This window comes from Plecotus auritus, assembly GCF_963455305.1.
Source record: "Plecotus auritus genome assembly, chromosome: 3".
NCBI lineage: Eukaryota > Metazoa > Chordata > Mammalia > Chiroptera > Vespertilionidae > Plecotus > Plecotus auritus.
The window spans coordinates 118,855,637-118,868,750 of record NC_137772.1 but is presented as its reverse complement, the minus strand read 5'-3'; the positions used below and the strand labels follow the sequence as shown (position 1 = coordinate 118,868,750).

At 42.1% G+C, this 13,114-nt stretch overlaps 1 protein-coding gene across 7 annotated transcripts in view; it reads right to left on the bottom strand.

Moving 5' to 3' along the window:
* CRYL1 (crystallin lambda 1) overlaps positions 1-13,114 on the bottom strand; it is a 248,069-nt gene that overhangs the window by 85,175 nt on the left and 149,780 nt on the right. For all 7 annotated transcript variants that reach the window (XM_080662129.1, XM_080662128.1, XM_080662133.1 and 4 more), the window contains one exon: positions 1,137-1,242. In XM_080662129.1, the coding sequence (XP_080518255.1) occupies positions 1,137-1,242 (106 nt within the window). The remainder of the gene's footprint in view (positions 1-1,136; positions 1,243-13,114) is intronic.

Here is a 13,114-nt window from a genome sequence, read left to right as displayed (position 1 = left end):
CAGGTGAGGACCAGCCTCTAGGCTCACCCACCCACAGCATGGCCTCTCCTCCTTCATCGGTTCCACTTACTAGAAAGTTCTCCCTGCCATGTTCTGACCCCATACCTGTCTTCCTGCCATTTCCAGTCTTTCATTCTGGTTCCACCCCCACAAAAGTCATGGACAAATACACACACACACACACACACACACACACACACACACACTCTCTGGATCAGCTTCAGTTTCTCGATATTTTTGTTAAATATAGACCATGAAGCTGAATACAATATTCTTTTTCTTTTTCTGCATATGTTTTACAAGTTAATGATATAAATTTTAAAAATAACATACAATGATTATAGAAATTTATTATAACACAGAAAAGGAAAAAGGTAATAAAAGTTACTTATAATTTCAACACCAAGAGATAGTCATCATACTATTTAGTTGACATTTCCCCAGATTTTCTGATTCATTGTTTTTAATTTGGTGTAGGTTTTATTGTTTTTCGAATGATGTCTTCTTTTTAAATGGCTTAAAATCTGGTGGACAGTTTCATTATTGGAAGCTTCTCATCCATCTCAAGTGACCTTGCTTTTAGAGTCACCAATCATACCTACCTCTCCAAGCCCTTTGAGGTGGCTTCCAGGGTAACTGATGGCCTAGCCTGGCCACTAACCAAGGGCACCAGCCCCTTTTCCTGTAGATGCCCCTCCCTCATGACGCCCCAGCTTTTGGGACGAAGCCTACAGATGAGCAAGTCACAATTGCAAGCTGCCCATGTTTAGGCAGAAGGTAAGTCCAACAGAGGTGCATGTGGTTATTTCCCTATTTTTTTTTCCTTGCTTCTAAATAATTTCATTATCTTCCTCAGGAAAATACCACTTTATCTTCTATCTGGATGACATGCGGCAAAGTCTCCATAACATTGCTTACCTCTCCTTCCAGTCCTCACCTGAGTGCTGTTCTACACAGAGCCCTGAGCTCCATGGGACACAGCCACTGCCCTACCCCTACCTGTGAATGAGCAGGGCTAGCCACTGTCTCCTGTACACAATACCATTTCTATTCAGTTGTAAGAAAAGACAACCTTTGATTGTTTACAAAACCCATGAAAATACTACACTGCACAAAATTCCCATCTGAGCCCCTACCTTCTGCATTGAGATGCATGGTTTCCAGGGGTCCAATGAATGCATACCGGAGGCCTAGGCCATGAGACATGACGAGGTCCAAGTCGCTCGGAGACACTATTCCTTCCTAAATGAGGAAAGGGGGTGGTTTATGGATGAGTCCTCTGGAAAAACTATTCTCTTACCATCACTTTCATCCTAACTTGGGCAGGATCCCAAAATACTCTCCAAGCACTGTAAGTATTTTCATGGAATTCTGCATGATGAAACTATAATGTCAGAACAGATCCTGAAAAGAGACTATTTGTGAAATGTCAAATACCAATTCACTTTTTCCACAGCTGTAATCAATCTTCTCCCATACTGCGCCCAATTCCACTGCCTTCTCTTCTCCACCCATAACCCATGTCTCACTTGCAGCTCTGTCAAACGGGGAGAGGATGAAGGGAAAGGGAAAAAGTAAAGGGGGTACTGGTGGAAAAGGGCAAGAAGGATTTTCTACATGTTTGTTAAGAACTGGGGCCGTAAGACTGGAGCCATCAAAAGAACTGTGAAGTTGCTCTCCAGACTCTGCCTGCCTGCAAGCCTGGCCTTGTTTAGCTTTTAATGAGTTTGTAAAGAATGATATTCTTTGATGAAATGCAGCTTAGAACAGGGTGTTTGTTTGCAAAGGTGGAGCCCTAGAATATTTTGCAAATGTGAATTACAAAGCAAGAGGCACTTCTTAGGCTTTTAGGTTGTATATGTCAAATTGCCCAGCAGCTGATCTGATCTGTTCCTCACATCCTTCTGGAAGGAGCAGGGATGCATCAGAAACATTTGTATCATTAGGCCATTCACTGACAGCTCAGTCTCCATCTGAAGATATTTTCACCTTGACCATTTCAGCTGTCAGGAAGACAGATGGGGGAGGCTGTCATGTGTTCCACGAATCTTCACTGGTCAGAACAGTAGAATGACTATGAAACCTCCAGCCCCTATCTCCTGGGTGGTTTCTTTCACAAATAAGAGTACTGTGGTCACAGACATAGCTCCTGCCTGGCAGCAATGCCACACCACCTCTGTAAGAGGCCACTCACTGTGCTGTAGTGCTGACACCTCTTCCATAGGCAACCCTCAGTTGGTGGTCCCGGGTGACGGGGGGGAGGGGGGGGGAGGATGAAGCGAGGTCCCAGGGGAGGGAGGATGAAGCACTTGGCGGTGGAAAAGTCAGTTCTGCCCCTACCTCCAGGGCACACCCACTCAAAGTGTCCATCTAGCTCCTGAGAACAGGTTCAGACATGTGGGCCCCCTCTCTTCCTCCCCCCCGCCCCCACATGGCCTGTTACTCTGGGTTACAGCGCAAAGTCTTTACCTCTCCTTGAAAGGCTGCCAGCTGTCTGGTTGGAGAGGGTGTCTGGGGAGGGGCAGGGGTTTATCACAGGTTCAGCATGGCTCCAGGGCCAACAGGGAGGAGCCCTTTGTCCTCCAGATGGCTTTGGGGAGTCTGGGCCAGGCCCTCCATGCTCAGGAACTGCTGCCCCTCCTCCTCTGAACCAGGTGACTTCTCACATCCCAGACTTCAAAGTCACCCAAGAGGTAGAAAGGGAATTTGTACCTTCAACTTCTATGATCTGCAGCCCAGCTGCTGAGGGAAAAATACCAGTGGTCTCAGGTCTATGTGGGTGTCTGGACCTCCCTGGGGAGGGGTGGGGGGAGCTGGAGCTGAAGAACCAAGAAGACAGAACCACCCACAAGGTGCAAGCGTGGTTTAGTGTGAGGAGAAACTTCGTTTGTGTGAACCATTCTCCATCTAGTTTTGTGTGTGAGAGAGATAAACAAAGACATGCACAAAATATGAATATACTGTTCAGAGAATAATTAATTACAAAGCAACCCCTCTAACCACCATCGTGCCCATCTTCCTGATCATATCCTTCCCAATAACAAACATCTGACTTTCATAATAACCATTTCTTTTAAAATTTGCCATCTATGTTTACATCCATAAATAATAAAGTGTGCTTTTGATCTATTTTCATCTTCTTCAAAATAGAATCACACTGTGCATTCTTTTGTAATATCAATGTAAAAAACATTCAAATCTATAGAGAATTTTTTTGAGTTTATTTGAGCCAAATTGCCAGGAAGCCAAATCTCAATGGATTGGGATAATGCTCCGGAGGATGGCAGTTTTGCACCTTATTTAATACATTACAAAAAGAAAAGACACAAGTGGGTTACATTAAATCCACTGGTGATAGATTAGGAAGGCAGGAGAAAGTTAACAGTCAACAATTAACATAATAACAATAACAAAGAGAGGATTTATGGCCCTAACTGGTTTGGCTCAGTGGATAGAGCATCAAGCGAGGACTGAAGGGTCCTGGGTTCGATTCCAGTCAAGGGCATGTACCTTGGTTGCGGGCTTGATCCCCAGTAGGGGGAATGCGGGAGACAGCTGATCGATGTTTCTTATTGATGGTTCTAATTCTCTATCCCTCTCCCTTCCTCTCTATGAAAAAAAAAAAAAAAAAAAAAAAAAATATATATATATATATATATATATATATATATATATCTCCCATTGGTTGTGCCCAAGGGGTCTGATAAAGGGAAATTACTTTGACATTCCGAAGTACTAAGCACAGTTATATAAGAGCAGTCATATAATTTTTAGTTACGGTAAAGACTGACTTTTGTCAGGGAAGATATCAGCCACATTTGCATTATTGAAGTAGATTTCTCTAAGTCTCCATTTTTATCCAGAAATTAAATCCAGAGGAAAAAAACAGAAGTGATTCAGCTGAGATGCTCACTCATTAGGATTTCACCTCACTGAGACAAACAGTTCATCCCTGCTGCACTCAGCACTGAATGAAAGGTTCATAGTTAAAATTTTTTTGGGGGGTGTGTGTGTGTTAATCTTCACACAAGGACATGCTTAGAGAGAGGATGGGAGAGACAGAGAGAGAGAGATATTGATGTGAGAAACATTAAATGTCTTCTGCATGCTTCCTGATTGGGGATCAAACCCACAACCTAGGTATGTGCCCTGACTGGCAATCGAACCAGCAACCTTTCGGTGCACAGACTATGCTCAACCAACTGAGCCACTCTAGCCAGGCTGGTTAGCATGTTTTGAAGCTCAAGTTGCTTAATTTTGTTGTTGAGCTTCATTCCTCTGAAGCAGAGCAGAATTTGCCACCCCAAAATATGCCTTTTGGGATATTGATGATTTCAAGCTGGTTATTTTTAAGAAACAGGAGACTCAGAAACTTTGATCCTCCTCCTTTACCTGCCAAAAGGAATTCAGATAGGAAAACCTGCTTTAAGAAGGGAACCTAGCATATTCACCTCAGTATATGTGAAATAAGTGTCAGAGAGGATACAAGCAAAACCCTGTTTGTTAGACTTCCCTCCTGTGTTCCATGGTTTCTGGGTGGCCCAGCAAGAATTCGTTGACCACAAGTTTGCTCTTTCTCATCTACTTGTGAGTTGCCTGCTTCTCCTTTGGAGTCCCAGACCCCTGCCTCCCTCTCCTTGGTCCAGAATGGCACATAAACCTAACTGCCCAGTGAGTCCTCAAGTCCCATATTCTTGTGGAACCCATGTAATGTACATCCATAATAAATTTGGTCATTTTTCTCCTGTTAACCTGTCTCATGTTAATTTGATTACTAGGTTAGCCAGAAGAATTTAGAAAGGTGGGAGGAAAATTACTTTTCCAACATACCCAAGAGCCTTAATGTTATTTGTGGCCTAAGTGTTAATACTATCAGGATTAATTACAATAAATAATAATCATCCTATATAATAAAAGGCTAATATGCAAATCAACCAAACAGTGGAATGACCGGTCGCTATGACGTGCACTGATCACCAGGGGGCAGACGTTCAATGCAGGAGCTTCCCCCTGGTGATCAGTGAGCTCCGACAGGGGGAGTACTGCTCAGCCAGAAGCTGGACTCACGGCTGGCTAGCATAGCGACTGTTGCAGGAGCCTCTCCTGTCTCTGCGGCAATGCTAAGGATGCTGACTGACAGCTTAGGCCCGCTCCCCTTGGGAGGACATCCCCCGAGGGCTCCCGGACTGTAAGAGGGCACAGGCCTGGCTGAGGAACTCCCCTCTCCCCCAAGTGCACGAATCTAGTGCACTGGGCCTCTAGTGCTAGTATAAAGGGCAGAAGTAAGTGCTTGAGTTGAACCCATGGATCTGATAAACAATTCCTTGGAAACAGTACCCTACACACTGTTTAAAGTTTAAAACCCTACCCCACTCCATGGTGTCTTGTGCTTTAACCAACATTTGTCTATATAGCTATTAGTAGTTCCTCCATTTCATGTTAAAATTCTCAAGTCACACAAAGGAAAGCCCCATGTGTTTAAAAGATTCCTAAAACTCATACAGAGCGACTAAGATCATTATTAGTTCAAAACCTGGTTGCATCACATCTTAAAAAATCACAAGGCCAGGAGAGCCCAGCCCAAGGTAAGGAACCCCCTTTATTGAAAAACTTCTAGCTTCTACTTCCTTCAACTAAAATCTAAGACTTACCACAATCAACCAACACAAATTCATGGCCGGGGCACACACTGTGCACCTGGCATGCTTTGGAAAAGGTACGGGGGGAGATGGCACAAGACTACCATCCATCAGTAAAGAGCAAATACAAGATGGTTAATAAAGTACTAAATTACTGTGGTAATTTAGTGTGATACAAACTTTAAGTATAATTAACCATCTGGGGAGTATCTATCAGTCAGGGTCCTACCAGGAGGACAGAACCAGTAGGTTATATATGTGGAAAAAGATTTATTCCAAGCAATTCGCTTTTGCAATTGCAGGCATTGACAAGTCTGAAATGTGCTGATGGTGGAAACCTCAGTTCTGCTCTTCAGGCCTTTCAACTGATGAGATAAAGCTTGCCCAGATTATTGTGAATAATCCTCTTTAATTAAACAGATTATAGGTGCTAATCATAGCCACAAAATACCTGTACAACAACATTTAGACTTGTGTTTGATGGGTATCTGGCCTAGCCAAGCAGATCATCACAGGGGATAGAGTAGAAGTTCAAAGCATGGTCCTCACCTTCAGGTATCTTGGGTCTAGCACTTTGTCTGTGTGGTGGTGAGAGGACAGAAGACACATCCAATGATTAACAACTGGCAAAAAGTTGATGGGTGCAGTGGTTCTTGATCTTTTGGATAGACATGGAGAAAGGGGGAGACAGGGGAGTCTTGCAGAGTTTAAGGGTGAGACATTTGATGAATGACTCTCCTGTATTTCCTATATTGATTATAAGCTATGGAGAATTATTTTTCCTTCTCTCTAATAACCCCATTCTCATATTAAGTTTCCTTACTCAATTCACATATTTTTTGCATTCCCTCATTTTCATTTACTGTTCTGATGTTTCTTCATGCCATCTTTCCATGTCCAGTTCTTTTTTTCACTCATCCTCAGCTTTTGATCTCCTATTTTGTTTCACTCTACTTTTTGCCACATTTGATCGTGAATTTTCAAGTTTTTCTGTGCAAATACTGCTGTAACTTTGCCACTGCCATCACCACCAGGAACACAGACTTGCTACCCCAGGGCCTTGCTACCTAGGTCATGCACAAGTCCTTCCACCCCTTCCCAACCAGATACACTGTCTTAACTGGGAAACGGAAGCCAGACTAAGTTGTATCTTAGGTAAATGTTAGATAATGAAATGCAACATTAAAAGGCATGAAGCAGGCAGTGGACTTGTTCAGTGTCACCACAATCAGAGGCCAAGGAGAAAGGGCTACAGGAAGAGAGCCCAACTCAATCTCTAGTTAGAGCAAGGACAGAACAAACTTAACCTTGAGTGATTGCCCCATCTCCAAAAACGTTTTGAAGAAGGGCTGGACAAGAATAATCACTGGTGTATAAATAACTCACGTATGAGTGAGGGGTGCTGGACTTTCTTTTTTGGAAAACACCCAGCCCTGGAGTCCTTGTGAATAACATAGAGATACTACAGATCTTGAAGTTAAATTAAGAACTATCTTGAAGATTCATGCTTCTTCTCATGAGAAACTAACCACAATTGTGAGTCCTCTCTCCCAATTTATATAGACTTAAATTTGCTCCAAGCAAGAGCAAAAATACCCAATCCGACCAACCCACCTGCACTACCTTCCAGGGAAAGGTGAGGCAAATACAAGACTTCAATAAGCAGAGAACACTGCTAAGTGCTGTCCAGTGTTGCTCAAAGGCTGTGATAGGGTTGAAGAGCTGGTCGGCCTTGTGCCAACACTGACAAGTTTTCTTGGACATGAAGTACGAGAAGAGCTGACTGAACACCACACTTAACTGATGCAACAGGACACTGAGTCAGAGCCATGAAACACCCACTGTCCAGAGCCCTCGGAGAGGCCGCTCAGGGGAAGGAGATGGAAGTACGAGGTACATATGTGGTCAGGGTGTGGGACACCATTCTATGCATTGCACTGATGGCCAGGGGTGTGGGTTGAACCCTCTGGAGGCATTTTGGGTACACCTATCAAGTTGTAGAAATGTGATGGGGAGACTGGCTGCCAGGAATTATTCAAGAAGAGGAGACTGTGCATACAAAGGGGCTCACTGAGGCATTATCATGGTGGAAAACTTGAAGCTACCTTAAAACAAGATTAGATATTTTTTAATCAACTGAATGAAATATCATGAAACTATTAAAAATGAAAATTCAAGAAAAGTATTCTTAATAGAAACTAGACAGTATTCTTAATAGAAACAAAGTCATTTGACTTAGGGTAAGGGAGACATAAGTGGTACTTTTCCCTTTGAATATTCTTTCAAATAAAGCTCTTACATAGAAATGAATCAACAAAGGAAAGGGAAAAAGAGGAAAGACTATGTCCTAATACCAGGGATGTTCCAGAGCTTCTCAGGCCCCAATGGTCACACTCAGTGTGCTTTTCATTCTATGCTGTGCTTATAACAATGCTTTCAGGGAGAAAAACAGTATTATAGATTCTGAAAGAATGGGAAAGGTCTTGACCTTAAAAACAAACACAGCAAAAGAAACCCATCCTTTCATGTGAGTGTGAAGTAGCGTACCACTGTTCAGCAAGAGCAGGTTCCCTTCATTGCAGCGTCTTCTGGGAACAAAGTGTTTTACAAAGAGGTCTGAATCAAGGAGTATAAGCCCATTCCAAAAACAGAAGCACAGCACTGTTTTTGTGCTGTGTCTGCCCCTCCTTCAGAATTCCAGCGGGGCTTCTTGCCTTCCGGTCCCAGGTCCCAAGTTGAAAGGCAAAGAAGGCCAGGCAACAAAACTGCCCAGTGTGAGTTGTCACCTGTAGCAGCCCTTCTCTGCCTTTTCTCTTGAGAACCCTTCTGCCCTCCTTCTAACCTCGATTTCAGGGGCCCATTACCTCCTGCCTATTAACTTTCCAACTCACACTGGAGGAGCTGAAATCCATCATTTATATTCACTGATGGATTATCTGTTGGTGGTTATTACTAGCCAGGTGTCAAACATAACAGCATTTATCATTTAGGTGTGTTTGTTGTTGTTACAATACTAATATAGAAGCTTTTACTTTAAACACTACTAAAGGAATCCCAGGCAGGCCAAGCAAGTATTTTGTTTTTTGTTTTAAATCTTTATTGTTGAAAGTATTACATAGGTCCTCCTTTCTCCCCCATTAACTTCTTCCAGCCGGCTCTTGTCCTCCCCTACACCCCTAGGCCCTCAACACCCCATTGTCTGTGTCCACAGGTTATGCATATATGCATACAAGTTCATTGGTTTGACTCTTCCCACCCACCCTCCACTGCCTTCCCTCTGAGGTTTAACAGTCTGTTCATGCTTCCATGACTCTGGTCTACTTTTGAGTTTTTTTGGTTCATTAGTTCATGTGATACTTATCTTCCTCTCACTGGCTTATTTCACTCAGCATAATACTCTCCAGATCCACACATGCTGTTGCAAATGGTAAGAGTTTTTTTCTTTTTTATTGCCTCATAGTATTCCATTGTGTAAAGGTACCATAGTTTTTTTTTTACCCACTCATCTGCTGATGGGCACTTAAGCTGTTTCCAAATCTTAGCTATTATAAATTGTGCTGCTATGAACATAGGGGTGCATACATTCTTTTTGATTGGCATTTTGGGTTTCGTAGGATATATTCCTAGAAGTGGGATCACTGGGTCAAATGGCAGTTTCTTATTTAATTTTTTCATGAAACTCCACGCTGTTTTCTACAATGGCTGGCCAGTCTGCATTCCCAACAGCAGTGTCCTAGGGTCCCCTTTTCTCCACATCCTCGCCAATACTTGCCATTTGTTGATTTGTTGATGGTAGCCATTCTGACAGGTGTGAGGTAATACCTCATTGTCATTTTAATTTGTATCTCTCTGATGATCAGTGACTTTGAGCATCTATACTAATAAAAGCCTAGGTGGCCCTCGCACGCGAAGTTGTCACAAGATGGCCACCACAAGATGGCCGCGTGCACAGCGGAGGCGGGGCCCGGCAGCTGCTCCTTGCCATGAGGCCTGGGGGTCCCGCAGCTTTGCAGGGCACAGAGGAGGCCAGTCCCGGCGTCCCTGCCACCTCGTGTGGAGGAGGTGAATCCCAGCAGAGGAAGCAGGTTGCAGCAGGGGAGGGCAGTTGTGAGCAATCGGGCCGGCAAGGGAGGGCAGTTGGGGGTGATCGGGCCGGCAGGGGAGGGCAGTTGGGGGGCGATCGGGTTGGCAGGGGAGCAGTTAGGCGTCAATCGGGCTGACAGGGGAGCGGTTAGGGGGCGATCAGGCTGACAGGCAGAAGCGGTTAGGGGCAGGCAAGCAGGCAGGCAGGCGAGCGGTTAGGAGCTAGCAGTCCCAGATTGTGAGAGGGATCCCAGATTGGAGAGGGTGCAGGCTGGGCTGAGGGACAACCACTCCCCCCCGTGTATGAATTTCGTGCAATGGGCCACTAGTTTTTTTCATATGTCTCTTGGCCACCTGTATGTCCACTTTGGAGAAGTGTCTATTTAGGTCCTTTGCCAATTTTTTAATTGGATTATCTGTCTTCCTTCTGTTAAGCTGTATGAGTTCCTGTTATATTTTGGATATTAACCCTTCGTTAGATGTATCATTGCCAAATATGTTCTCCCATAGAGTGGACTCCCTTTTGGTTTTGTTGATGGTTTCTTTTGCTGTGCAGAAGCTTTTCATTTCTTCATAGTTTCCTTTGCCCTAGGAGATGTATCCGTAAACATATTGCTATGAGAGATATGAGACTATGCTGCCTATGGTTTCTGCTAGGATTCTTATGGTTTCATGACTTACATTTAAGTCTTTTATCCGTTTTGAGTTTATTCTTGTTTATGGTGTAAGTTGGTAGTCTAGTTCCTTCCCTTCTTTCCTTCCTTCTTCCCTCCCTCCCTCCCTCCCTCTCTCCCTTCCTTCCTTTTTCTTTGCATGTATCTGTCCAATTTTCCCAACACCATTTATTGAAGAGACTATCTTGACTGCATTGTATGCTCTTGCCTACTCTGTCAAATATTCATTGAGCGTAATGGCTTGGGTCGATTTCTGGGTTCTCTGTTCTGTTCCATTGATCTAAATGCCTGTTCTTGTGCCAGTACCAGGCTGTTTTGATTACAGGGTCTTTCTGGTATTGTGATCCCTCCAACTTTGTTCTTATTTCTCAAGATTGCTGTGGGGTCTTTTGGGGTTCCATATAAATTTTTGGAGTATTTATTCTAAATCTGTGAAATATACTATTGGTATTTTAATAGGGATTGCATTGAATCTGTAGATTGCCTTGGGTAGTATGTACATTTTAATGATATTGATTCTACCAATCCGTGAACATGATATATTCTTCCACTTGTTTATATCTTCTATTTTTTTTTCAATGTCCTGTAGTTTTTTGAGTACAGGTCTTTTGCCTCCTTGGTTAAGTTTACTTCTAAGTATTTTATTTTTGTTGTTGTTGTTGTTGCAATGGTAAATTGGATTGCTTGTATAGTTTCTCTTTCTGAGAATTCATTATTAGTGTATAAAAAAGCCATCGATTTTTGGGTGTTGATTTTGTATCTTGCTACATTGCCAGATTCATTTATTAAATCTAGTAGTATTTTAATGGTTTCTTTAGGGTTTTCTCTGTACAATTTCATGTCATCTTCAAATAATGACAGTTTTACTTCCTCCTTTCCAATTTGGATGCCTTTTATTTCTTCTTCTTGTCTGATCGCTGTGGCTAGGACTTCCAGTATTTTGTGGAATAAGAGTGATGAATGCAGACATCCCTGTCTTGTTCCTATTCTTAGGGGAAATGGTTTTAGTTTTTACCCATCGAGTATGATGTTCGTTGTAGGTTTGTCATATATAGCCTTTATTGTGATGAGATATGCTCCCTCTATTCCCACTTTGCTGACAGTTTTTATAAAAACAAAAAAGGTGTTAGATTTTGTTGAATGCTTTTTCTGCATCGATTGATATGATCATGTGATTTTGGTCTTGCTATCTGTTTATGTGCTGTGTCATATTTATTGATTTATGAATATTGTACAAGCTTTGCATCCCTGGGATAAATCCCACTTAGTCATGATGTATGATCTTTTCACTGTATTGCTGGATCCAGTTTGATAAAAATTTGTTGAGGATTTTAGCATCTATGTTTATCAGGGATATTGGCCTGTAGTTCTCTTTGTCGTATCTTTTTCTGGTTTTAGAAATATAGTGATGCTGGCCTCATAGAAAGAACTTGGAAGTGTTCCTTCCTCTTAAATTTTTTGAAATAGTTGGAGTAAAGGTGTTAGTTCTTCTTTGAATAATTGGTAAAACTCCCCTGTGAATCCATCTGGATCAGGTCTTTTGTTTGCTGGGAGTTATTATTATTATTACTGCCTCAATTTCATCAGTAGTTATCAGCCTATTCATGTTTTCTGATTCTTCCCGGTTGAGTTTTGAAAGGTTGTATATTTCTAGGAAATTGTCCATTTTATCCAGGTCATCCCATTTGTTGGAGTAAAGTGGTTCACAGTATTTTATTGCAATCCTTTGTATTTCTCTGGGGTCAGTTGTTACTTCACCTATTTTATTTCTGATTTTGTTTATTTGGTCCCTCTCTTTTTGTTTCCTGGTGAGCCTGGGTAGAGGTTCATCAATCTTGGTTTTCCTTTTGAAGAATGAGCTCTTGGTTTTATTGTTATTTTGATTTTTTTTTTTGTATCTATGTCATTTATTTCTGCTCTGATCTTTATTGTTTACTTTCTTCTACCTGTTCTGGCCTTTTCTTGTTCTCTTTCCAATTCTTTAAGTTGTAGGGATATGTAACTTATGAGCAGTTGTTCTTGTTTTTCTAGGTAGACCTGTAGTGCTATGAACTTCCCTCTCAGGACTGCTTTCACTGTGATTCATAGATTTTCAATGGTTGTATCTTCATTGTAATTTGCTTCCAGGATGTTTTTATTTCTTCTTTGATCTCTTTGGTAACCCAATCATTGTTTAATAGCATCTATTTAGCTTCCAATTTTTTATTGTTTTTATTGCACTTGATTTTTAATTTTATGCCATTGTAATCTGAGAAGATGATTGATATGATTTCAATCTTCTTGAATTTGAAGAGACTTAGCCTGTGTCCTAACATGTGGTCTATCTTTGAAAATGTCCCATGTGCACTTGAGAATAATGTATATTCTGTAGCTTTGGGGTGAAATGTTCTGAAGATGTAAATTAATTCCATCTGATCTAGTGAGTTATTTAGGTTTTCTGTTTCTTTGTTGATTTTTTTTGTCTAGAAGATTTATCCAGTGATCTCCATGGGATATTAAAGTCCCCTAGTACAGTGGTCGGCAAACCGCGGTTCGCGAGCCACATGCGGCTCATGAGCCTCAGTTTGCTGCTCTGTTGACTAATGAATTTGCTGATCACTGCCCTAGTATGATTGTATTTCTGTCGATCTCTCTCTTGATATCCTCTGGAAGTCTTTTATATATTTGATGCTCCTATATTGGGTGCATGTATGTTTACTGGAGTTATATCCTCTTGTT